Source organism: Bos indicus, chromosome 27, assembly GCF_029378745.1.
Source record: "Bos indicus isolate NIAB-ARS_2022 breed Sahiwal x Tharparkar chromosome 27, NIAB-ARS_B.indTharparkar_mat_pri_1.0, whole genome shotgun sequence".
NCBI classification, from domain to species: Eukaryota; Metazoa; Chordata; class Mammalia; order Artiodactyla; family Bovidae; genus Bos; species Bos indicus.
Window position 1 is genome coordinate 33,051,477 of NC_091786.1, and position 26,392 is coordinate 33,077,868.

The following is a 26,392-nucleotide window of genomic DNA, read 5'->3' on the forward strand; positions in this document are numbered from 1 at the left end:
GACGTGCGGCTCGCGGAAGGCGAAGGTTTTTGTGTTGCTCGCCCGGGCCAGCGGTGGCGGCGGCGGCGGCAGCGGAGGAGGAGGAGGAGGGGTGGAGACGCGGCGACCGCTGCACCGCGCTCAGAGCTACGGAGCGAGCCCACCCGCCCCGGGAGCTCGCCTCCCCGGTGCGCCCCCGCCCTCCCCGCCCCCCCAGCGGCACTGCCTCCTCCAAATGAGCGATTCGCCCGCTGGATCTAACCCAAGGACACCCGAGAGCAGCGGTAGCGGCAGCGGCGGCGGCGGGAAGAGGCCGGCGGCGGTGTCCCTCTTGCCCCCGGCGGACCCCCTGCGCCAGGCGAACCGGCTCCCCATCCGGGTACTGAAGATGCTGAGCGCTCACACCGGCCACCTCCTGCACCCGGAGTACCTGCAGCCGCTGTCCTCCACGCCCGTGAGCCCCATCGAGGTCAGTCCCCTGGTCGCTGCCCGCCGAGCGCCCGCCCCATTCCGCCCACCACTGCCCGGCTCCCTGCGCCCCGCGGCTCGGTGCGACCCTCGGGTCCGGCCCCACTGGCCGACGGAGTGAGAGGAGGGACGGAGATACAGAGGGATCGGAGCCCACTGGGTTCTCCCCCCCGGGCTTCTCCCCGGGGGAGAAGGTTCCCCTTCCACGCTCGCCCTTCGGAGCTTCGCGTTTCCTTTCTCGGATTGGATTTGCTTTTGGAGTGTCCACTGGGCCCTTTACTTTTCCTCGGCACCCAGTCCCCAGGCCAGAGAGCCTATCTCCTGGGCTTTTTTCGGCCCCCCACCCCCACCTCTCCACCCGGGTTTGTTCTCTTTGAAGCCCGATCGCCACCTCCCTCCCCCGTCCCACTCCGCTTCTGCCCCATCCGGTTGGAGCGCACGACGCCCCGGCACTCCCGACCCCGGCTCCTTCTTCCTCCCGCTCCCCTGGGGGCCCTCCCCAGGAGGGAAGGGGGCTCCGAAGAAAGCGCCCGCGGCGGCCCAGGCTCAAGATCCAGCTTCTTCCCTGCTCCTACCCCGCGGCGTCACTGCCAGAAACCCGTCCTAAGCGAAGTTCCCCAAACTGAAGGCATAAGTTTTTAACCCGGGCCTAGAGAGGACGAGATGAGAGAGTAGGGGGGAGTCACGGCCCCTCCCCCAGCCCCGACTCCAGAGAAGTCACCTTCCACCGGGGTGGCCTTCGGTGGAGGCCTTCCTCGGCCCGTTCCCCAGGGCCTGCGGCGCCCTCCGGGACCCGGGGCAGCGAGGGATCCCACCACTACCGATGCGCAGTGTAAGCGCAGTTGCGCTCAGCCCCCGCGCTCGCAGCCGGTCTCCCCGAGGCCCTCCTTTCCCATCTCACCCACCCTGCCCCCCAGGTAACCCCCCCCCCCGGCCGCTCCGTGGGTCCCTGGTCTCACCCCCTTCTCCCTCCCCTTGCCGCTGTCTCCCACAGCTGGACGCCAAGAAGAGTCCTTTGGCGTTGCTGGCCCAGACTTGCTCGCAGATCGGCAAGCCGGACCCGCCGCCCTCATCCAAGCTCAACTCGGTAGCGGCGGCCAACGGGCTGGGAGCGGAGAAGGACCCCGGCCGCTCGGCCTCGGGCGCCGCCTCGGCCTCTGCGGCGCTCAAGCAGCTGGGGGACTCCCCGGCCGAGGACAAGTCCAGCTTCAAGCCCTACTCCAAGGGTTCCGGGGGCGGCGACTCCCGCAAGGACAGCGGCTCCTCCTCCGTGTCCTCCAGCTCCTCCAGCTCCTCCTCCTTGTCCCCGGGAGACAAGGCGGGCTTCAGGGTGCCCAGCGCCGCCTGCACGCCCTTCCCCCCGCATGGAGCGCCGGTCTCCGCTTCGTCGTCCTCGTCCTCCCCTGGCGGTTCCCGGGGCGGCTCCCCACACCACTCTGACTGCAAAACCGGGGCCAGCGGGGAGCTGGATAAGAAAGACCAGGAGTCCAAGCCCAGCCCGGAGCCGGCGGCCGTGAGCCGCAGCAGCAGCGGGGACCCCGGCCCTCACGGCGGTGGCGGCGGCGGCGAGCCCGGGGCCTCCGGGCGCAAGTCGGAGCCGCCCTCCGCGCTGGTGGGGGCCGGCCACGTGGCGCCGGTGTCGCCCTACAAGCCGGGTCACTCGGTGTTCCCTCTGCCTCCCTCCAGCATCGGCTACCACGGCTCCATCGTGGGCGCCTACGCCGGCTACCCGTCTCAGTTCGTGCCTGGCCTGGATCCCAGCAAGTCTGGCCTCGTGGGAGGCCAGCTGTCGGGGGGCCTGGGCCTGCCGCCGGGCAAGCCCCCCAGCTCCAGCCCGCTCACCGGGGCCTCCCCACCGTCCTTCCTGCAGGGATTATGCCGAGACCCCTACTGCCTGGGAGGTTACCACGGCGCCTCGCACCTCGGCGGCTCGGGCTGCTCCACGTGCAGCGCGCACGACCCGGCCGGGCCCGGCCTGAAGGCGGGGGGCTACCCGCTGGTGTACCCGGGGCACCCGCTGCAGCCGGCTGCGCTCTCGTCCAGCGCCGCCCAGGCGGCGCTCCCGGGCCACCCGCTCTACACCTACGGCTTCATGCTGCAGAACGAACCGCTGCCGCACAGCTGCAACTGGGTGGCGGCCAGCGGGCCGTGCGACAAGCGCTTCGCCACCTCGGAGGAGCTGCTCAGCCACCTGCGGACTCACACAGCCCTGCCCGGCGCCGAGAAACTTCTGGCCACCTACCCGGGGGCCTCAGGCCTGGGCAGCGCCGCCGCGGCCGCTGCGGCCGCCGCCTCCTGCCACCTGCACCTGCCCCCGCCCGCCGCCCCCGGCAGCCCGGGGTCGCTGTCCTTGAGGAGTCCACACACTTTGGGGCTAAGCCGGTACCACCCGTACGGCAAGAGCCACTTGTCCACAGCCGGGGGCCTGGCCGTGCCGTCGCTGCCCACAGCCGGACCCTACTACTCACCGTACGCGCTGTACGGACAGAGACTGGCCTCCGCCTCGGCACTCGGGTACCAGTAACCACAGCCCTGCCTCCTCCCGCGCCCTCCCGCCCCACCCGCCGCCGCTGCAGCCCCCCCCCCGCCGCCTGCCCCCGCCTCCGGAACCCCCCCCCCACCTCCCAGATCCCTCCCCTCCCCACCGGACTGTGTATTTATTTACTATAATGTTAGCTTACAAGCTGGGAATATAAGTGCATTAACGACCCACACGAGTCAATGGTATGCAAAGAGTCTGTTCGCCCCTCCCCTCCCCGAATAATAATATTAATCACAGCAGTAACTACATGCCCCCCCCGCCCCCCTGCCTTTCTTTTCTGTTTTATTTTTTCTTAGATGTAAGTTTGCCACTTTTTTTTTTTTTTTTGGATTGGTTTGGTTTTACCTGGAGGAGGGGGCAGCGTGGGAGCTTCTTTTTGTTTTCTCTCGGGGGGACTTGCTTGCATGCTTCCTAACGTTCAAACTACGTTTCCTCCTCCCTGCCCCGCCCCTCTGCCCTTCATTCCTTCTTGTTTCCGTCCATTCGAGGTTCTGGTTTGTTGTTGGATTTTTTTTTTTTCTTTGTACAAGTAACAGAGAGGAGGTATTTTTTTGTAACGCGTTCGGGGGTGTTGGGAGCGACCTTGGGGGCTGGAGGTCTTGAGCTCTGTGGCCCCGGGACTCTGCCCTGTGACCACTCCCCTGCCACTCTCTTCCCCTCTGGGCTCCTTGGTCTGCTCCCTGGTCCCCCAAATTAGAGCCTTTCTCCCCTATCTTGCTCTGAACACGAGTCAGTGGCTGGAGAGTCTTCCAATAGCCTTTCCCCTTTCCAGACTCTGAAAGGCCCCAAACACCCCGGGGTGGTCCCACCGCCTGCTGGTGAGGGGGCCGGCAGGGCTCATCTCATTCAAGTAAAAATCCTAGAAGGCCCTGCTGGCATGAAACTTTGCTCTTTATAGTTTGCGAAGTGCATTAATAGTCATTGTTTTTTTCTGATAATTGGGGCAGGGGTCCCTGTCCTGGCGATGGGGGCTGGGTCGGTGATTCTTGCTAGATCCTTCCAAAGCAGACCAGTGGCAGTATCAGCTGGCAGTACAACCCTTTTAGCACCTTTGGGGGTGTGGGAGGGGAGTCAGGGAGCACACGGATCACAGCAGAGCCCGTCACCCCTTCCCAGGCCTGACCCAAGAGTCCCCAGAGTTGGCCGTGGGCTCCCTCAGTTACTGGGATCGAAGACTCGGCCCAGGGTCTTCTCCCGATCCCCTCCCTCCCACCCTCTGGGCCTGATGCAGGGGGCTGCGGGGCCCGTTTGAGATGAATAGAGCTCTCCCTTGGTAAGACTTATTTTGTTAATAAATGGAGTACTTGGCTATATTCACACCGTGGTGTGTTTCTGTCTTGCCTCACCCACCGGCCCACTTCCAGACACCTAAGCAGATGCCCTTCTTTTATTCTCATTGAAAACACCTTATGGTTTCCTTCTCGGGTTTCCGTTCAAGGACGAGTTTAATGGGTTTTCTCAAGAAAGTGGGGGAGGAAGGGGAATGCGGGAGGTGAGGGAGAAAATCAAACTGCCAGCGCACTACAAATAATAAAATGCCCCCCCCCCCCCATTTTTTTTTCCAACTCGGTTATTTAGCTCCCAAGCTCACTTCAAAGGCCTTGACATCACCTGGGGACGGGGCGGAGAGAGTGTGTGCAAGAGGACTTTTCCTCTAGATAAGGGCCTAGATTCGAGACTCAAGGGGCGGAGAAGGGACCCAAGATCCGGGGCTCAGAGACTCCGCAGCACCGTCCCTGGGCCCCGCGGGCCGGCGAAGACGACGTGCCTCTGGCGCCACCTGGTGGCAGAGAGGCGAGCGACTGGCGCCCGCCGCAAACTCGCCTTCCGCGCTTCGCACTCAAAAAATGAGGATTTCCTCTCCCTGGCAGTGCCTTTCATGCACCTTGAAGTCCAAGGACGGGTACACGCACCTGCCGCGAAGGGCGCTGCTCACAGCTTGGGGACTCCCTAAGCCTAGCGCTGGATTGTGGGCCCCAGCCGTCTGCGCCCCCAGTTTGGGATTTGCGGAGAAGGCGCGGCAATGACTCGGCATGTAGAAGCCACCCTCGGTTTCCCCGTTTTCTTGAGCTGGCACGATAGATACTGGCTTCTGTATCCTTGAGCAGGCGACAGCGAGGGTGCTGTTTTTCAGGATGATAAGGAAAGGGCCGGAGCACCCCTCTACTGCGCTGGGAGTCTCCGGGGTCCGGAGGAGGGGACCAAGGGGCCTCGGGGCCTGCGCGTCTTCCCTGGTGCTTTCTCGTTCCCACCCCACCCTCCCCGGGGCAGGGGGCGCCCCTTGAGGCTGGCCCCTCGCAAGTTCCCGATGCAGGACGCCTGGCGCCCAGCTGTCGGGGTGCAGCGGGCCACGGGGCTTGGATGCTCGGCCTTATGCGCCTAAGGCGTGGAGCCACCTGTTGGGCGCGCTGAAAAATGCCCCCCTTGTCCCCTCCGAGCCGCGCTCCTCTGCGTCAGGCGCCTCGCAGCTTTGGGAGCTGCTGTTGTTGCCATTCGTGTTGTTTTGCTTGACGTTCTCGGTGAAGAATGCGGCTTTAGGGCAATTCCTGCTCCACAAACTGTGTGCTTTAGAAATGTCCGGAGACCCAGAGGTCACGGGGGTCTCTGCTTGCGCTGATTCATCCCACAAATGGCCCCAAACTCCTCACAGGGTGGGTCTTGGACTCATCGGGCGTCATTCCCTAGGGATTTGACAGAACTTCAGCGTAAGATGTTTTGTGGGGTTTGGGACTTGAGGGGTTGCCCCTATAGCTTTGTTTCTGGGCAAAATTCCTTCCCTAGTCAAGAGAACCTCAGTCATCTTCTGCAGAAAATAGTACTCCTGGAGTAAGATCCTGTATGTGTCCCCAGGGAAGGAAGCTGGTCTGCTGGCATCCTTGCCCACAGTGATAAACAGGGTAAGGGAGAGGCTGGAGGCCCTGAAGAAGTCGCCCCTGAGGGGAGCTCAGAGTCTTCCTGAGGGATCATCCTTACCGGACTTCTCAGAGTTCAAACTGGCCCCAAGCTTCAAAAGAACTGAACTGTAGCTACTTGCTTTATTTTTTTCTTTATCTCTGTTATTTTGTTTGCTCTTGGTTAATCTTCCCTTCCTCTCAAATCTCCCTCTTTCTTTCAGGTACCTTTGTTTGTTTCTAATGCCTGCTAAAACTGCTGGAAATTGCTCCTTCCGCAGGGGGAGTTAAACTTTTCTCTTAAACTATGGTCAGGGGCTTCCCTGGTGGCTCAGACAGTAAAGCATCTGCCTACAATTCAAGAGACCTGGGTTCGATCACTGGGTGGCGAAGATTCCCCTGGAGAAGGAAATGGCAACCCACTCCAGTGTTCTTGCCTGGAGAAGTCCATGGACAGAGGAGCCTGATGGGCTATAGTCCATGGGGTCGCAAAGAGTCGGACACAACTGAGCGACTAACACTATGGTCTTCAGACCTTCCTAAGGACCACAGGCTCCCCTTGTTGGGACAGGAGAAAGGAAGAGACTTGGTATCTCCCCATATAATGAAAGAAAGTTGTCTCCAGGTACTTGGCTTCAGGAAAGGTGTGAGAATGCACATTAGAAACTCCTCAGAGGAGGAGGTTTCCCCCAGAAAATGTATCATTGGCTTTTGCAGACCAGGAAGGATGCCTTTGGCCTGATTGGAAAGGCTGGTTCCAGCTCCCGCTGTGACTCAAAGGGCAGGCAGGCACTGTAGCCTGGAGTGGCCCAGGTTTCACCCTCCGCCGCCAGCTCTCCCCACCATAAAAGGGTGAGGGTCCCAAGACATGTGGCTGTTTTCATTCACTGGGGCTGGGGGTGGGGGGGGGGGGCAGTGTGTTACTTGCAGGGGCTACAGAAACAAAGTTGCTGTTTTCAGAGCCATAATGCTGCCCACCAGCTGCTCATTTGCATAAATAATTCATCCAGCAACTCTGTGCTCCAGCATCACCTCCACCTTCCATGGCTCCACCTCCTCCTCCTTTCTCTAGCCCTCCTCCCGCCCCTCCTCCTAATCTCTTCCAGGCGCCAGAACCGGGGGCCTGTGTTCCCCAGGCACTGGGAAGGGTGACAGCCACACAGCTGGACCTTTAGACACTGGACGTTCCTGGCTCGGGGTCATAATTTCACACCTCCTGCCTGGTTATTTTTGTGGCCTCATGGACAGCAGGGAGAGGAAGAGAAGGGTGGGGAGGCCTCACTCACCCTCAGATATTGCTCAACAGAATTGCAGGGGGTTGTTTTTAACTTCCCAGTCACCCTTCAAACCCATCCTCAGAGAATCTGCAGCCCACGGGGGAGGTGTGGGGTGCAGGGGCCTCCATCCTTTGCAGCCCTAGCTGCCCTAGCCTCTCCAGCATCTTGGGATGTGTCTCTCAGCATATGAACTAACCCCTTCCTGATGGATGTCTGGGTTTCCGTGGAATCCGTCTTCCAATAATGCCGTGACTCTGTCCTATATTAATCATTCTGCAGGGGAAGCTGCACTCCAGTTTTCTGTTTGACTTGATTTCATTCATCCTGTCTTTTTGCAAAATAGATGGTTGAGTGCATCCGATAATGTATGGTTTAATTTGGAGCACTATGGGTTTGAATTACCATTTTCATAATGCGCTGTGCATTAATGTGTTACATCATTTATAAAGAGGAATGTCCCGGGTTTCAAACTTTCCTCCTGAAAGCCAAAGTCACCTCACGGAAACAAAGCCAGATCACATGGGCCCAGCTCCTCGCCTGGCTGCCTCCTCCCCAAGCCAGGTGAAACCTGCCAACCCCTCCCCGCCAAAACCCCACCCTGAGGCTTTTGTGTCCACAGAATGCAGGTGGGTGTCAAAGTTTGGGGAGGAACTTGCACATGGCTGCCCAGGAGCCATCAATGACAGCACAAAAGCTCCCCCTCATTATCGCATGGCAGCCCGGCCCCTACGAGGAGACCTCCAGTGGTCGGCTCCCCCTCGACCCTAAACCCCACACCCCCTCCCTGATGGCCCGTAATAACACCAGCTGTCTGTTACTCAAACTCTGACTGAGGAGGAAAAAGCACTGATTATCCAAATACAGTCATTAAAGGGGAAATGTGTTTTTAGGACTGTCAGAGTGATTAATGAGAGCTAGCCGTCTTTGCAAATGCACTTGTTTAGTCTAACTGGCAGCTTCTATTTTCCTATTGATTTATTGCAGCCGTTGCCGGGCCTCGGTGTATGCAGTCAGGGCACTTCACAACTGTGCCCTGTTTAAACAGGAAAAGCATGCACCGTTTTTTTGTCCGGGAGGGAGGGAGCAGCCGAAAGTCTCTCCCCTCAGCGCAGTCTCCAGGGCCCCAAACCAACAAAGAAGACATTAAAAACCTGCAGGCCAGAGAGAGAAGGAAACTGCCTCCCCTCGGTCATCCCGGTTCCAAGGTCAGCGGAGGCGCACCCTGGCCCCTGGACAAAGCCCCCCCTACTGTCACACTCAGCATGCCCTCATCCTCTCCTCCGGTCCCCCCAAACCAGCTGTCAGCCCCTGAGTCCAAGGTCAGGAAAGGCACCCAGCAGAGCGGGGAGGTCGGGGAGGGGGTCGATGGGCTCGGCCAAGCTAAAAACAGAATCGAAGCCACCCTGCCACACAGGGGTGGGAACAAGGTCGGGGGGTTGCGGGAAATTGATGGAGCCCCATGGTTCATTTGGGGGCTTCCCTGGTGGCTCGGTAAAGAATCCACCTGCCGATGCAGGAGACTCAGGTTCAACCCCTGGGACGGGAAGATCCCATGGAGAAGGAAATGGCAACACATTCCAGAATTCCTACCTGGGAAATCCCATGGACAGAGGAGCCTGGCAGGCTACATCCAGGGGGTCACAAAAGAGTCGGACACGACTGAGCAACCAAACCACAACATGGTTGATTTCAACTTTTAAAAAGTGGGCGGCGGACACAAGAGTGCTATTGACTTCGTTCCACTTGCACAGTTTGTTTTGACAAATGGTGTACCTAATGACCAGCACGGAAATGGCTGCTTGAAAATACAGACCTGGTGTTGGAGAGTCAGACTTCCAGGAGGTGGATCACCAAGGCAGAGGTTACAGGATTCCTGTTATGTGACCAGCGCAACACCGGATGCCAGGAAACACAGAAGAAAACTCAGACCAGATTCCTGCCCAATTTAGTTGGGGGAGACAAGACACACCCATGAGATGGAGAATGAGAGAGTATTCTCTACCACTGCATTTATGCAGATCTAGTAAGCATTCAGTTGTGCAGTGCAGACAGTGGGGAACTTGACCAATTATAATAAGGGGCTAATTGTGCAGATCAGTGGTTGGGCTGCAGCAGCTGGAGGGAGAGCTCGCTGGGGCTACCTTCCCACGGGAGCCCTGATCTGTTGGGAGGCTCCCCAGTTCCCCTCAGGCCCGTCTTCTTCTGAAAGCTGGAAGATGGATGAGACCTTCATTCCATGGTGATGAGCAGGCTGAGCCAGAGCTCCAAGCCAGCAGATCAAAGAACAGGCTCCCCAGAGTTCCCTGGGGGCCTAGTGGTTAGGATTTGGTGCTTTCCCTGCAGAGGCCTGGGTTCAATCCCTGGTCCGGGAACCACCCCTTGGAATACAAGAACAGGCTTCTCTTAACCCACTTGTACCTTCCAGACCTGGAAATGGTTTATGCTTCTTCCTAGATGAAGTGCCTTTACAAGTTTTTCCCAGGGGCAGTGGCCTATCGCCAGCTTTATTAATACTTCCCAAGACAGGAAAAGCTGTCGGTGGGTTTGGATCACAGAGGTGCTGGGAAACTTCTTAAGAGAAAAGAAACGGAAACTGCCGGCTGAGTGGAAATGAAGTGACTGTATGATTCAACACGGAGACCCAGGGTGTGAGTGTCCTTTGGTGGCTTGAGGGAGCAGCCGAAAGTCTCTCCCCTCAGCGCAGTCTCCAGGGCCCCAAACAAACAAAGAAGACATTAAAAACCTGCAGCCCAGAGAGAGAAGGAAACTGCCTCCCCTCGGTCGTCCCCAGATCCAAGGTCAGCGGAGGCGCACCCTGGCCCCTGATAAGTCCAGAAAGTTGTAGTCATCATACATAGAGTTAGAAAGAGCACTGAAGCAGGGGCCAGAAAAACCTGGATTTTTCTCTGGTTCTGAAGATTATTGCTGTGCGACCTTGGAGAAGTCACTTAATCTCTCTGAGTCTCTTTTTTCCCATTTCTGAAGTGCAACTGTTAGTCCTTATCATCTTTAAGCATTTTTTTATCATGAAGTATCCTATTTATTTGTAGTTGAAGTATAGTTGATTTACAATATTATATTAGTTTTGGGTATACAACATAGCGATTCAATGTTTTTATAGATTGTGCTCCATTTAAAGTTATTGTAAAATAATAGCTATATTTCCCTGTGCTGTAAAATATATCCTCATACCTTATCTGTTTTATACATAGCAGTTTGTACCTCCTACTCCATTACCCCTCTCTTGCCCTTCCTTCTCTCTCCCCACTAATTTGTTCTCTGCATGTCTGTTTTGTTACACATTCATTCATTTTTTTAGACTCCACATATAAGTGATAATAGACAGCATTTGTCTTTCTCTGGCTTCTTTCATTAAGCATAATACTCTCCAGGTCCATTCACATTGTTGTAAGTGGCAGGATTTTGTTCTTTTTCATGGCTGAGTAGTATTCCACCGTGTGTGTGTGTGTGTGTGTGTGTGTGTGTGTGTGTGTGTGTGTGTACACGCACCACATCTTTATCCACTCTTCATCTGTTGATGGATACTTAGGTTGTTCCCATATCTTGACTATAGTAAATAGAGCTGCTACAAACATTGGGATGCATGTATCTTTTTGAATTTGTGTTTTCATTTTCTTTGGATATATACCCAGGCGTGGAATTGCTGGATCATACGGTAGTTCTATTTTTAGGTTTTTGAGGAACGACCATAATCTTTTGCATGGTGGCTGCACCCATTTAATTCCCACTAAGGGTGCACAAGAGTTCCCTTTCCTCCACATTTAAGCCCTTTCTAATCGAAATAGTCTATGAGTTTTTAAATGTTTCAAGGGTGATGCACTATGCTGGTTGGAGTTGGCTCTGACAGTGGTCCTCAGTCTAATGCAATTCTGAAGTTCCCATCAGGACAGTAAATGTGGAAGATCCAGAAAAAGATTCCTTGTGACTTCACCTCCGTGATGCAGGGCGGGCGGAGGGTCCACGAGAATACGGTAATGTGAACTTTCCATCCAGGGAAAGAAGGAAGCATGAAAATACTTGGTTCATTCGACAAAATGCTGAGGGTACGGTGATGCCCGTGTTTCGGAGGCTGCTTGGATGCTTAAGTGGGTCAAGCATTATTATTTTAAATAGTGTTGAGAATCCTGGGAGGTTAAACCAAGGTCTACATAAAGAATCTTATTTTTCACAGCCTACAGCCAATTGCTTTTGGAAAATGGAACTGGCGAGGGAAGAAATGAAAGGCAGAGGAAAATCAAACCACAGTGGGGGACCGTTGCTCTGAGTGGGCAGTGGGGATCTCCATCGATCTTTGGAACAGAAAATAAAATGATCCTCCTGGAGTTTAAATCGGAGGCCAGATTTTAGAATGGAAACAGTCATTTGGAAGATGTCCCTGCACGTTCCCTGTGTCCTGTTTGTTCTCCTGGGTAGGTGGAGGTGTGAATTTGTGTGTGTGTGTGTGTGGTGAGTTATATACGGGCTTGCACCCAGTCCATAAAGGGAATAGTATGACTACACAGTCACACTTATCCTTCTCACTTTTGACAACTTCAAATACAGGCAGCACCAAACAAATACACAATAAGCCAGGCACACCCTAGAGCAGGGGTCCCCAACCTCCGGGATCCAATGCCTGATGATCTGAGGCAGAGCTGATGTCATAGTAATAGAAATAGTGCACAATAAGTGTAACGCACTTGAATCATCCTGAAACCATCCCCCCGACTTGGTCCATGGAAAAATTGTTTTCCATGAAAATGGTCCCTACTGCCAAAAAGGTTGGGGACCGCTGCCTTATGGCATCTCTGTAAGCATCATTTTGTGTATGCCATGGCACAGTTAAATATTTAATATTTACAACAAACCTGCAGTTCACTCTCATGAAAAAACGGATTTGGAGAGGTTAAGGAAATTGCTCACGATTTCACAGTGAAAGAGCTGTGGAATCAGGATACAAATGCAGTCCTGACTATAAAACTCTGCACTGAGCCAGTAGCTTCAGACTTTGTACCCAGGTGGGTTTAGATGCTGCGGATGGATAGAATAAGGGGAACTATCCCATCAGAATGTCTTGGCCAGTGTGTCTACATGTGCTTGGACCCTGCTGGACACTGTGCAATTGAAAGTACATGGGTCCTTCCAAGAGCTGAGACACTGCTGAGTGCAGGAGTTTGACTCACTTGTTAAACATTACAGAGTGCCCACTGCGTATGAGGTACTATGGTCTCCTCTGGGCACTAAAAAGATGAGACACACTCTGGCCCTAGCCTCAAGGAGCTTCAGTCTAGTAGGAGATAGATAAATAAGCTAATTAAGATATGATGGACTCAGGATTTATTAATGCTATTGCAAAAGTCGGTATAGGCTAGATACTGCAATGGCACCCTACTCTAGTACTCTGGCCTGGAAAATCCCATGGATGGAGGAGCCTGGAAGGCTGCAGTCCATGGGGTCACTGAGGGTCAGACATGACTGAGCAACTTCACTTTCACTTTACACTTTCATGCATTGGAGAAGGAAATGGCAACCCACTCCAGTGTTCTTGCCTGGAGAATCCCAGGGACGGGGGAGCCTGGTGGGCTGCGGTCTATGGGGTCACACACAGTCGGACACGACTGAAGTGACTTAGCAGTAGCAGCATGCTGCAGTAACAAATTAACACAGAAATCTTGGGGGCTTAACACAACAAAAGCTTATTTTTCAGCTATACTACATCTCCATCATGGGTTGACAGGGATCTCATATAAATTAGAATTTGACCAGAGAAGCAGAACCAGTAATATATTAATAGCAAGGCATTTATTGTAAGGTGTTGACAACACAATCATGGTGGCTAGCTAAGCAAGTTAGAAATTCTTAAGGCAGGCAGGTAGTCAAGATCACAAATAGGCTGAAACTCTACCAGCATGAGCCCTACAGAGTCTCTGAGCTCAGAGAAGCATCTTTTAATGGGCTCAACTGATTAGGTCAGGCTCACCCTGGGTCATCTCCCTTTTGAGCTACTTAAAGTCATCTGATTAGGGACTTCAATCACATCCACAGAATTCTTTTGGAAGCAGAGTTTGGTTAAATAACTAGGACTCTGGTTCAGTCTAACCAAGGTGAAACTCAGAAGCATCATAGTGTTGCACATAATTAACTAGGCCCCCTGACGTCCCTGCCAGTCTCAGCAGGAGGAGAGCTGGCATGAACAGTCACACAGCTCAGGCCAAAAATGGCACATATAACCTCTGCTCATAATCCTCTGGCCCCTCCTAACTGCAAGGGCAAGTCACTGACCCTCCCTTGTGCCCACAAGGAGAGGGGAGCAGGAGGGGAACCCCCCCAAAGGTGCTTTCTGAGCATTCTGACTGGCTTTCACCCTGCCCTTCCCATAATCAGGGCAAAACTAACTCTCTGGCGAGATGAGGGCATGCAGAGACTGCCATGGGCCACAAAAGTGTGTCAGGGGGAAGCCAGGACAGAACTCACCTCCCCCTCACTCCCTCACCTCCACCCGCTTCCCCAGACCTTCCCCAACAGAAGCCCTTCCAAGCTCACACAGCCCTGTTCACCTGGAGAGAGTTTACGTCTGAAATTACAGGAAAGGCACTGGGATGGAATGCTTTAGCCGGACATGGCTGACCTCGCTCCGGTAGGACAGACATCCCAGGGCTAGGAGATCCTGAAGTTCAAAGAGGTTCGTGACCTTCCACATACCATGTAATCTTGAAGCAGCATCTTTTTTTTTAATATCTATGTATTTATGTGGCTACACTGGGTCTCAGTTGTGGCATATGGAATCTTCGTTGTAGCACAGGGTCTCTCTGGTTGCGGTATGCTGGCTTAGTTGCTCCAAGGCACGTGAGATCTCAGGTCCCTGACCAGGGATCGAACCCACCTCGCCGGCATTGAAAGGCAGATTCTTAACCACTGGACCACGAGGGACGTACCCTGAGGCAGCATCTTAACATCCACTCCTGACAAGAGGGGTAGATGTGCACTGCACTTCCATGCACTGCACCTCTGGGCACTGCATTCTGGCAAAGCTTCCATCTGTGAAACTTACAAAAAACTAAGGATCAATTCAGAGTGATAAGAATCGATGGTCACTAACAAACACGTGCCATTAACAGCATGTCCTTGAAGTTCAAAGGAAAAAGGTCTGGACAACCGGACCAGACCCGGCCTTCTTCCTTCTCGAACATTAATTGAGTGCTTGCCGTATGCCAGGCACTGTGCTAAGTACTTCCCACACAAGGTTTTACTTAATCCTAGCACCTCTTCTCTGCAGTAAATCTACTCTTAAACACATTTGCCCAACGTCACCAAGTCAGTGAGCAGAAAAGGCAAGACCCCCTACCAGGTCTATCCAATTTCAGAAATCTATGTTCCTGCCACCAGAGCTGTCCAGACACAGGAGCCTGAGGGGGCTCCAGGGGCCACCCATGACCACCAGCCTGGGCTGCATCAGCCTGGAAGGGAGCGTCTAAGTCCTCCAAAGGCGCCAGGTGGGCGGGGTCAGCATACGGAGAGCATTGCTGACCTCTGACCCTCTCCTCTGAAGACCAGAGGTCAGACAGGAACCTTGAACCCCCTGATCCCAGGCTGGCTTCCTGATGTCACCACTGAGCCTTGTGGAGTCTCCTGTGAGAATATTCCTTGAAAACCTGCTAAGTGTGCTAAATGCTATCAGAGCAGAGAAGACACATCAGACACACACCCCCAACCCTCGCACCAAACTGCTTGTGGTCTGGTAGGAGAACCTGGACAAACACACACTAGTAGGGCTTCCCTGGTGGTCCAGTTGTTAAGAATCTGCCTTCCAGTGCATGGAACGTGGGTTCAATCCCTGGTCAGGGAACGAAGAGCCCACATGCCTCGGGGCAGCTAAGCCCAGAGGGCCACAACTGAGAGAAGCCCCCACACACCACAGCCAAGAGCCTGTGCATGCATGCTGAGTCCTTTCAGTCCTGTCTGACTCTTTGCATCCTCTGTGGACTGTGGCCCTCCTCTGTCCATGGGATCCTCCAGACAAGAACACTGGAGTGGGTTGCTGTGCCCTCCTCCAGGGGCTCTTCCTGACCCAGGGATCGAACCCACGTCTCCCGCATCTCCTGCGTGGACAGGTGGTTTCTTTGCCACTAGCGTCACCTGGGAAGCCCCCCGTTGAAGAGCCTGTACAGCCAAAATTTAAAAATTAAATTAAAATAAAATTAATTGAAAATAAATACATGCTAACAACATGACATAAAGTCTGACATTAACAAGCGAAGGGGAGCCGCGAAGACTGCAAGGCGTTTGGAGCACTCTGGGGGGTCTGGGAGGACTCCCTTGTTCACTAAACCCCCCGGAAGGAGCAAGAAGGGGTCTTTCCAGGCCAGTGGGGCAGCCTGAACAAAGCCAAAGCCGGACTGTGCCAGGGGTACGGGGACGTCCTCCAGCCCATGCCAACCAGCTGCCATCTGCAAGGAACACGGACACCTACGGATGTAACCCTCAGGAAGTCAGTGCTGGGGGCCACCCGCAAGCCTCAGCTCGGGGCTCGGAGCTGAGACCCACCTCCCACGAGCTGGCCCACATCCCGGCATCACAGCCAGTCACCCCGGACTCTCCTGCTCCAGGGCCAGCTTCCTGGCTCCAATTACAGCCTCGGGGCCCGGAGCCCCCCACCAGGGGCTGGGGAGCCCCTCAGTGTGACCCTGACAGGTGGGTCTCCATTGACAGTGCCCTTTTCTTGAAACTCACCTGTCTCCCCCTGACCCCGCCCCCTTCTCCAGGGGTGCTGCAGGAGAGACTGCTCTTGGCAGCATCCTCCTTGGCACCCCCTTGCCCCTACAGCCATGGCCCTCCGCCACCGCCTCCCCGGGGCCATCCGTCCCCCCAGCACCGCACACACTTGCCCCCTCTCCCTCCCACCTCCTGTTCCTCCCCCCCACCTTCCCCTCCATTTGTTTCAATGAACAGCCCCTTTTATCTATTCTGTAGGTACAAATGAAGCTGTCAAATTTGATCAGGCGCTTGATATGACAGGCTGTGGGAGTCAGGACCCCTGCAACAGAGTGTGCCTTGTCCGTCACAGCCCGCCCGACACTTTCCATAATGCCCAGACTGATGGGATTCTGAGTAGGGCCCAGCACATTTTCAACTCTATTTTGGGTGAAAACCCTTCTTGAAAGATCTTGAAAGGAGCTGGCAGTTCAGCCGCCCGGATGATTAATGAGGGTTGGCTCCGCTGGATGGATTTCTCCGGGTGCCAACGGCGTCCTCCCAACAGGCCAGAGGCTGGCCATCCACTTCCCCAAGCCCCGCCCCCTTCCCAGCAACACAGCCCCCCCAAAAAAAGCCTCTCCCCAAACCCTCCGACACACACGCCCCCACCACCACCTCACCTCCGCCCACACCCACTTCTAGCTCTCCAGGCCGTTTCCCCTTTCTCTGATACTGGAGCAGCCCCGCATATGGAAAAAGTTACAAGTTACATGGCACAGTCGCGAGGCCTGGGGCGGGGTGCTCAGGGCCTGCTGGGGAGCCCTGCGGGCCTGCAGGGTGCAGAGGGGATGAAGAGGGGGGATGAGGAGGCGGTGACCCAGGCTGTCCTTGAGCGCCGTGTCACACGCCCCCGTGGTCAGGGGTGGGCCTGTCCACTCTCCCCACCCTGAGGATCTCAGGAGCTCTGGGGATGGAAACCACGGGCATCCTACACCCCCAAGAGTGAAGCATCAGAGTCCTTATCTTTCTCTCATGTCAGTGTTTCTCAGATGGGACCCTGGGAACAAGACAACTCCCACTTGGGAAGGCATCTCCCATGTAGGGCAGAAAGATGAGCATCCTCGGTCTCAAGACACTACCTGTCGGATTGGGAAAGTAGCATTTATATATACACACATATTAATACCACCACATGTAAAATAAATAGCTGGTGGGAAGCTGGTGAGAAGTTGCAGTGTGGAAAAGGAAATGGCAACCCACTCCAGTATTCTCGCCTGGGAAATCCCATGGACAGAGGAGCCTGGCGGGCTACAGTCCATGGGGTCGCAAAAGCATCGGACATGACTTAGTCACTCAATAACAACAACAAAAACCTGTTGCATAGTGCAGGGAGCTCAGCTCAGGCTCTGTGATGACCTAGCAGGGTGGGGGGTGTGGGAAGGAGGCTCAAGAGAGAAGGGATTTACGTGTACTTATAGCTGATTCATGGGAGAAAGCAATGGCACCCCACTCCAGTAGTCTTGCCTGGAAAATCCCATGGGCGGAGGAGCCTGGTAGGCTACAGTCCATGGGGTTGCGAAGAGTTGGACACGACTGAGCGACTTCACTTTCACTTTTCACTTTCATGCCTTGGAGAAGGAAATGGCAACCCACTCCAGTGTTCTTGCCTGGAGAATCCCAGGGACGGGGGAGCCTGGTGGCCTGCCGTCTCTGGGGTCGCACAGAGTCAGACACGACTGAGGCGACTTAGCAGCAGCAGCAGCAGCATAGCTGATTCATGCTGCAGTGCAGCAGAAACTAACACAACATTGTAAAGCAACCACACTCCAGTCAAAACCAAATTTAAAAAATTGACACTACTGGCTGGTATTCCCCACCCCACGCCCACCAATCGTAGAGACAAAGTACAATCCCAGCACCCCCAGGGTGGTACCAGCCCTGGCTGAGGACCACCTTTGGAGTCAAGGGTCTCCTCCCCATCCCTCATGCCTTGAGGGCTTCACCCTCTGCCCTGCCTCCCTCAGCTCTCATACCCTCAAGCCCGCTCAGCAGGGAGACCCCTGGAAAGTGGGGAAAGAGGAAGTGGGTGCACTCCCACCGACCCCCAACACTAACACCCCCCTCCCGCTGCTCCCTCGGGCCAGCCCTGCTCTGAGCTGTTTTCTTCCCTCCTCTTCTCCTCTCCCATCTCCCCAGCACACTGTGGCTCGTCCACGAGTACGGCAAAAGAATGGTCCCCAAAACTTTTTGGGGTTTCCAAGCTCAGAAGCCATTAAGAACAGGCTGGTGGAGGGTGGTTGGGATCAGGAACGGGCTGTTTGGTTCTTTCTGGAACTTGCATAGCTGTCTTTTTCAAGCCAGGCTCCCAGGTCTGGGGACTCCATCTAAGGAGAAGTTGGTCTCTGAAACCAGGGCCATCTCCCAGTGTCTCTTATTGGAGAAGCTAAGCATCCTCCATGGGGCCAGATCATGAGCAGGGTGAGGGGGGTGGGGGGAAGGTCCCCAAGAATGCCAAGTCATGCTTACCCTCTTCATGCCTCATTTCTTTATTAAAATATAGCTGATTTACAATGTGGTGTTAGTCTCAAGTATGGAGCAAACTGACTCAGTTATATATACATACTCCTTTTCAGATTCTTTTTCATTATAGGTTATTCAATTCAGTTCAGTTGCTCAGTCATGTCCGACTCTGCAACCCCATGGACTGCAGCACACCAGGCCTCCCTGTCCATCACAACTCCTGGAGTTTACCCAAACTCATGACAATTGAGACGGTGATGCCATCCAACCATCTCATCCTCTGTCGTCCCCTTCTGCTCCTGCCTTCAATCTTTCCCAGCACCAGGGTCTTTCCCAATGAGTCAGTTCTTCACATCAGGTGGCCAAAGTACTGGGGTTTCAGCTTCAGCATCAGTCCTTCCAAGATACTAAATATAGTTCCCCGTGCTATACAGTAGGGCCTTGTTGTTTAGCTATTTTATATCTGCTGCTGCTAAGTCACCAGTCGTGTCCGACTCTGTGCGACCCCATAGACGGAAGCCCACCAGGCTCCCCCGTCCCTGGGATTCTCCAGGCAAGAATACTGGAGTGGGTTGCCATTGCCTTCTCCAATGCGTGAAAGTGAAAAGTGAAAGGGAAGTCGCTCAGTCGTGTCCGACTCTTAGCGACCCCATGGACTGCAGCCTACCAGGCTCCGCTGTCCATGGGATTTTCCAGGCAAGAGTACTGGAGTGGGGTGCCATCGCCTTCTCCAATTTTATATATAGTGGTGTGTATATGTTAATCCCAAATTTCTAACTTATCCTTCCTCCACTTCCCCTTAGTAACCATAAGTTTGTTTTCTACGTCTGCGAGTCCGTTTCTATTTTGTAAATAAGTTGGCTTGTATGTTGTTTTTAGATTCCCCATACATGATGTCATGTGGTATCTGTCTTTCTCTGACTTACTTCACTTCGTATGATCACCTCCAGATCCACCCATGTTGCTGCAAATGGTGCTATTTCATTCATTTTCATGGCTGCTCACTTCCCATTCTCTGCTCTCTCTTTCCTTCTGAAAAAGACAGAGAAATCCCACAGTTTCCCTACCCCTAGGTCACTGTGTGGAGAAGGAAATGGCAACCCACTCCGTACTCTTGCCTGGAGAATCCCATGGACAGAAGAGCCTGGTGGGCTACAGTCCATGGGGTCACAGAGAGCCAGACACAAATGAAGTGACTTAACAGCAGCAGCAGCAGGCCACTGGGTAAATGCCCAACCAGCTCTGAGATCATCCAGCCACAAGACGGACCCAAGGCATTCAGTCCACATCACCTCCTGAGTACCCAAGTCACACCTGGCACAGGGCTGTACAATTGTGAGCAAAACGACACTCAGCGCCTGCCTTCATGGCGGTTACAGACTAATGCAGGGGAAAAACGAAACAGATCAATATATAATTACAAACTGAGGGGCTTCCTTAGTGGTCCAGTGGTTAAGAATCCACCTTGCAATGCAAGGGATACCGGTTCGATCTCTGGTCCTGGAGGATTCCACATGCCAGCGGCTCTAGGGCCCAGGCACCATGACTCCCGAAGCCTGCACACTCTAGAGTCTGCAACAAGAGAAGCCCCCGCAGGCAGAAGCCTGAGCACCACACCTAGAGAGTAGCCCCCCGCTCTCCACAACTAAAGAAAGCCGGAGTGCAGTGACAAAGACCCACTACAGCCGAACAAACAAACCTCTGAAAAAACAATTGTAAACTGTGGTGGCAGCAACAACAAACTGTTTCGCGGTGCGTACAAAGAGCGGGTAACAAGGAGTCCTCGTTTAGAACAAGGTGGCCAGGGAGAGTCTCTGGGAACGTGACCTTGCGGCTGAGCTGTGAAGGCTGAGTGCAGTCAGGCAGGTGAGGCAGGGAGAGTGTCTCGGGCTCAGAAGTCCACACCCTATCAGCAGCCAGGTTTTCCCCTGCCGTGCAGACACTATCCCCTGTAGCTGTGCCCCCACGGAAGGACAAAAATGCAGGCTGGGCCCTGGAAGAACCAGGAGGGGATGAATTGGGAGAAGAAGGGATGCTGGGACTAAGAGACCAGACCAGTCAGCCCGCGCCCAGGGCCACCAGCCACAGGAGCAAGGCAGAGCTGCGAACCCACGCAAGCCAGAGGGAGACGGAGGTAGAACTGGCATTGCCAGGACCTCTCAGAGTCACGGGAACACCCCAGGACAGAGCTCCCAGAGCTGTGGCACGGATGGCTGCTGATAGAGACCAAAGTTCAGCTGATGATCACTCAAATCAACCTATAATTACATGGTTCTGGCCTGGAATGTAAAGCTTGAGAGGGAACTCAGCCGTCCCTCGTTCTGAAAGATATATTTTTGATGAAATAGGCAAGGGTGTGTTTCTTACTCCTGGAAACCCATGGGCCTTATCTACCTAAGGCCAAACCTTTAATCCAGCTTCCAAGTCCGCCACAAACTGACCCATACAGACCAGTCCATCCAGATGTTCCTTCTTTCCTTCCCCACGAGTTCAATGGTCCTTTGACCCCAGCCACTTGTCGGTTTCCCTCGCTCTGAACCCCTTGAGCCCCTTATTTTATCCTCTTTCTAGTTCTTCTCTATAAGAGGACCCCTCATCACCCTCCATACGTGCTAAGTCGTGCTAAGTTACTTCAGTCATGTCCAACTCTTTGCAACTCCCACCAGGCTCCTCTGTCCATGGGATTCTCCAGGCAAGAATACTGTAGTGGGTTGCCATGCCCTCCTCCAGCAGATCTTCCTGACCCAGAGATCCAACCTGCCTCTCTTAGGTCTCCTGAATTGGCAGGTGGTTCTTTACCACTAGCACCACCTGGAAAGCCCTCTGCCAGCCCATAAATTCCTTAAAGGCAAGAAGGATCTTTTATTCATCTTGTGTTCCCTGCGTGCTTGGGACAGCTCCAGGTATGTGGTGGACAGTCAGTGAAAGTTTGCTGAATTCTATTTAATTGGAAAACAGCGAAAGGGTGTAGGTATTGGTCAGTATCTGTGAACTGAAGTTCTTAGTTGGCTGAGAGAGGAGACCCAGGGGTGAAACTCAGAGGAAGGACCACAGACAGAGCCACAGGGAAGACAGCAAGAAGGCACACCCTGCACTGATACCTGAAGTTTTTCCTTCTCGTCAGCACAGAGGTGTCCTGGGGACAAGGCGGTCACCCTGGGGAATCCTGGTTGGAGTGGCAAACCCTCAAGGCAGGCAGAGGAGACCCACATGGGGACGAGGCCGTCGTTGACCTGCTTCTTCTACCACCTCGCCACGGTGGCTGAAATTGCCCCCACTCAACTCATTCCTTGGAGTTAAGGAACAAAATCCTGAAAAGATATCATTAGATGTGTTTGTGAAAGGGGTCCAGGGAGAAGGCGACATGTCTGAAGACATCAGTGCTCACCTGTTGGGGAGCAGCCCCACCTGGGTAGGCAGAGAGCGGGGGGCTGCTGGGAACGAGACGTCAGCTGGGAAAGCTCTGGAACCTGACCATTTTCCCAGATGCTCGTGTCCAAGGAGGAGCCAGCAGGCTCACAGCACACGCACCAAGAATGCAGAGGAAGAGACTCCCCAACAGAGAGCAAGCCTGGGGCCACACAGACTCTGTCTCTGAGCCCCATCTCACCCACTCACAGCCGCCACCCCAAGGGAGGGACCCGGGTCCATGTTCAGTGCTCCCACCCCAGGGTCCAGCCCGTGCCTGGCTCATCCCAGGCACTCAGTGGATATTTCTGGAACAAACGAATGGGTAAGGCTGTAGAGAGGTGTTGAGATTAGACCCCAAGGAGAAACAGTCCTCGGTCTCAATTCTGCAAAGGGACCCAGAAGACCCGTGGAAATTCAGACCCATGTGGCTGAAAGTGATCCCCCAAATTCATCAGGTTCCCCCCACCCATCTACCAGACACGGGTTCACACCTGAGGACGCACTTGACGAACTGACCCCACCAGCTTTTGGAACAGAACTGAGCTCCCTGCTGTCTTTCAGAATTTCTTCAGGGAGAAAAAGAATTTTCCTGGCCGTGGAGCTAAAATAGAAAAACAAGGCTACGTAAAACAGGCCTAAGAGGGAAAGGGTAGGCCAAAAACAATATGCTCCTCTCTCCCCTGTTTTTTTAGGACCTGGGCTCCTTTCCGCAGCTGGAGGAGGACAAGGAGGGGAAGGGGATGGGGAAGAAGGGGAGGAGAGGGGCTCAGCCTAAGGACCCCCGCCCCCTCGCCAGGACAGGGGCCCTCACAGGCAGAGAGTCAAAGAAAAGTTTTCCGAGACTGATTACTGAGAGGGTAACTGGGTCCACGGAGCACATGTGAACAGACTCCTCGTTTCCAATTCAGGACTGTCAGATGGTGATTAATGACTAACAGCCACAGAGCAGCCTTGATTGCCAAGTGCCGTATTGTTAATGCTGACATTTAATGATGCCGGACACGACTCAGGCACAATTCCACACCATCATCCTCAAATAGCGCCCGACAGACTTAATTGGTTAAGTGCTTGTGAGTGAGTGTGTGTGTGTATGTGTGTGTGCGTGTGTATGAAAATGAGAGGGAGGTATAAAAGGCAGAAGAAAGAGGTGAGATGTCTATTGTGAATTCGCCCTACACTCACGTATGTTTTCCTAGGCGTCACCAAGTTGTCGCAGGAGTCAGAGTCCAAACGACTGTATCTGCAGACCCACAACATCACCTCAGCCCTGACCACGGAAAGGTCTCGAATACAGCAAGGCGCCCCCAGCCCGACTTCCCCACCGGCCCCTCCTGACCCCTGCTGTGGTCACCGCCACCACCATCACTGTCTCTCAGGGACAGCTGGGAACGGGCGTGTTTGTGCAGTTAAAACACAGGAAAACGCGTTGAAAGAAGAAGCTGTCTGGAAGTGGGCCTGGATCCAGGGCTCCCGAGAAGCCACTTTTTCACTGGACTCAGATCAATGGTCCCTTGGCCGCCTGGCTGGGCCGGCCCAGCTCTGCCAAGAGGGAGCTCTTACCCCCATTCCGGAACTCAGCCCTCTCTTAGGAGAGGAACACACTCCATCCAATTGTTCTAGAAACAGAGTCCTGGGCAACAGGGACAGAGAGATGGCGCCCACCAAGGATTCTTGGGGCCACTGAGCAAGGTGACAAAGGGCACAGGAGAGAAGTTCCAGGCTCCAAGAGGGCAGATCAAGTCAGGGCTTCGTTACTCATGGAATCCTGGCTCCACCGAGACAGAGGAAGGGAGGGGGAGACCCAGGTAGCTGCAATCGAGTTGGGGAAATAACAAGTATAGGAGAACTGTGGACCATGGATGCTGAAGCCAAAGGAGCAGCACAGATGCTCAGGGCCACCAGCCTTCAGAGGAGAGGTCGGTTCAGAGGAAGGGCTGGAAATGTCTAGAAAAGGCAGAGAATATGCAAAGTACTCTGAAAGATGGCAGCCCTCAGGTAGAAAGAGCTGGGAAAGCCGTTCTCCAGGCGAGGGTTTTAGAAAGTTGGACTCACATGGATTCCCTTTGAAAGGCTTGCTCCTCAGAATGTGGGCCCTGGGACTGCCCTGGTGGTCCAGTGGTTAAGATTTCACCTTCCACTCAGGGACTGCAGGTTTGATTCCTGGTCGGGAAGCTACGATCCCATGTGCCTCGGGGCCAGAAAACCCAAACATAGAGTATGTGCCTAGTAGTGGGATTGCAGAAGACACATGTATCCCAGTGTTCCTTGCAGCACTGTTTACAATAACAAGGACACAGAAGCAGCCTAGATGTCCATCATGACCGATGAATGGATAAAGAAGCTGTGGTACGTGTATGCAATGGAATATTACTCAGCCATAAAAAGGAATGCATTTGGGTCAGTTCTAATGAGGTGGATGAACCTAGAGCCCATTAGAGTGAAGTAAGTCGGAAAGAGGATAATAAAGATTTTTTGTATATTAATTAAACATTATTTATTAACTAATAAGTATTAATTAATACATTAATTGTATATTAATGTATACATATGGAATCTAGAAAGACAGTATTGATTAAACTATTTTCAGGGCAGCAGCAACAACTCCCCTGGCAGGGCTCTTCACAGGGCTACTCATCGTAAAAAACCCGGATTCCCACCTCACCCTCGTCTCACCCGCCGCGGCCCAGTGAACCACGGCCAGAACACTGCAGAGAATCACCAGCATAAGTCCTGCTGCTTTTTTTCCATTTGAAGCAGGGACCTGAAATGGACAGCCAGACAGACTTGGTTTTCAGGCTGTGCTACAATGGGAAGGTCCCAGCTGGATGGCTTTGCAAGGCTCACCCCCATCTGATCCCCGCTGTGAGCTGAAGTGTGTGGGTCACAGGAGTAGGTGAATCTCTCCCTTGGGTGTCCCTGGTCTGGGGTCTTTGTTCCAGCTCAGTGGTTGGGACCGAAACACCCCAGCTGAAAAATCCCATGTATCACTGAGGCCTGTGCCGTGTCATTACCGCCTGGCTGGCCTTCGTTCCGTCTGGCACTCCTGACCTCTCCAACCGCCTCCTCAGCTGTGGAAGGGTCAGCCTCAGCAAATAATAATCAAGAGCTAATGTTCTTGTGACTCTGAACCGAGGGGTCCCCCTGCTGTGAACCCCTTCCCCTTCCACATCCCTCAGATGAACCAGTACATCTTCCCCGCCTGGACCCCTCCTCTGTGAAATGACAAACCGTTATGCACTTTTCTCCCTAGCTGCCTGTTCTTTCTCCTTCTGCCAAATCAAGCTTTTCTCCCAGCTTCATCAAGCTTCCTCTCATTCTGAACTTTAGGAAAGGCTGAGAGTCCAGAGACCTGGTTCCAGCCCCTCCTGCTGCCTGGGTGACCAAGGGTGACTCATTCCACATCCCTGGGCCTCGGGTTTCCCGCTCCCAGAGGGAGAGGTCTGGGTGAGATGGGTTCTTAGCAGGGTTCTTTCCAGCTGGGACACCGTGATCTTGTTTCAGAGGATCATTACGGGGATAACGAACACCGTGTTATTGAGGGATTTACAATGATACACGCACATTTGGCAATAAGGAGTCTCCTTCCTGGAATCGCCCACCAGCGTGTCTTTGTAAATGTCCTTATTGCATGCATGGTTCCTGGTTTCCTTGGCAGATTGGGAGCAACACAAGGACAAAGTTGACGGTTTCTATTTCTTTGGTATCCTTTCTTGGTGACTAATACTCAGAGAAACCACTCAACAATGTTGCTGACTGGATGGATGACAGACTGATTACCCCCCTGGCTGCATGTTCATTTAAATGGACTTGTAAGAAACTGAACAGAAAATGGTCACCTTGGCTTCTCGTTGGTGGGTGGGAGGGGAGGGCAGGGAAGGCGGGGTGGAGGTAAAGAACTTCTTTTAAATATGCAGGTCTCACTTCTCTTTAAGGGGGAAAAAAAAAAGACGTTGCCCCGTTGAAACTAGCTGGATTTGGAAATTCAAATGGAATTTTTAATACTGCCTTGCAAATGAGCACATACCAGCATGCCCAAGGCTTAATTCCATTCCCCAAGTGCTCACTGAGTGTACTGCGCGCTGAGTGCCAAGCCCCTGCTCAGTAAAAGGGGGGAGTGCAGAGGAAGAAATACTGTAACAGAATTTTTTTAAAACAGTTTTAACAGGGCTTAGACATCAAAATACTGTCCCACTCAAAATGGATACTTTGGAATGACATACATTTTATTCTATTCTCTTACCTTGCTTGAAATGCCATGAACCTCTTTTAAAATCATCTTTAAAGCCCATCACATACCTTACGGGCAATAACAAAGTTGTGTGTGTTGATTAGGGGAGACAAATGTCTGTTTTGTGGATAGAGGCGCTGCGCTGTGCAGCATGTGGGATCTTAGTTCCCAACCAGGAATCGAACCTGTGCCCCCTGCAGGGGAAGCTCAGTCTTAACACTGGACTGCCAGGCAATTCCAAGGGAGAGAACTGTCTCTTAAAGCCAAGCTGGATGGTCAGGCTTATTCAGTTTGGTCAAGAATATAAATAACGTTGTTGTGAGAGTCTCTCAGCTGTGTCCAACTCTTTATGATCCTGTGGATTGGAGCCCACCAGGCTCTT

General features: G+C 53.8%; 1 protein-coding gene and 1 long non-coding RNA gene across 3 annotated transcripts; one reads left to right on the forward strand and one right to left on the reverse strand.

The window, feature by feature from the left end:
- Positions 1-4,306, forward strand: ZNF703 (zinc finger protein 703). Its single transcript, XM_019953524.2, has 2 exons — positions 1-448; positions 1,442-4,306. The coding sequence occupies exons 1-2, from the start codon at positions 215-217 to the stop codon at positions 2,969-2,971; spliced, it is 1,764 nt and encodes a 587-aa protein (XP_019809083.2). The 5' UTR covers positions 1-214; the 3' UTR covers positions 2,972-4,306.
- A 1,015-nt stretch (positions 4,307-5,321) lies between these two features.
- LOC139180117 (uncharacterized) lies at positions 5,322-23,064 on the reverse strand. 2 transcript variants are annotated; one of them, XR_011564434.1, is made up of 4 exons: positions 21,473-23,064; positions 19,298-19,403; positions 8,971-9,093; positions 5,322-5,670 (listed from the first exon to the last, which is right to left on the reverse strand). It is a non-coding gene; the product is annotated as an uncharacterized lncRNA (long non-coding RNA). The 2 variants fall into 2 exon arrangements; XR_011564433.1 differs by lacking the exon at positions 5,322-5,670 and having other exon boundaries at positions 8,873-9,093.
- Positions 23,065-26,392: the final 3,328 nt, after the last annotated feature.

Bases quoted from the DNA above. Each gene is read 5' to 3' on its own strand.
- ZNF703 (XM_019953524.2), top strand. From the start codon at position 215: ATGAGCGATTCGCCCGCTGGATCTAACCCAAGGACACCCGAGAGCAGC. The intron at 449-1,441 runs GTCAGTCCCCTG...TGTCTCCCACAG, and splicing joins CGCCCGTGAGCCCCATCGAG to CTGGACGCCAAGAAGAGTCC.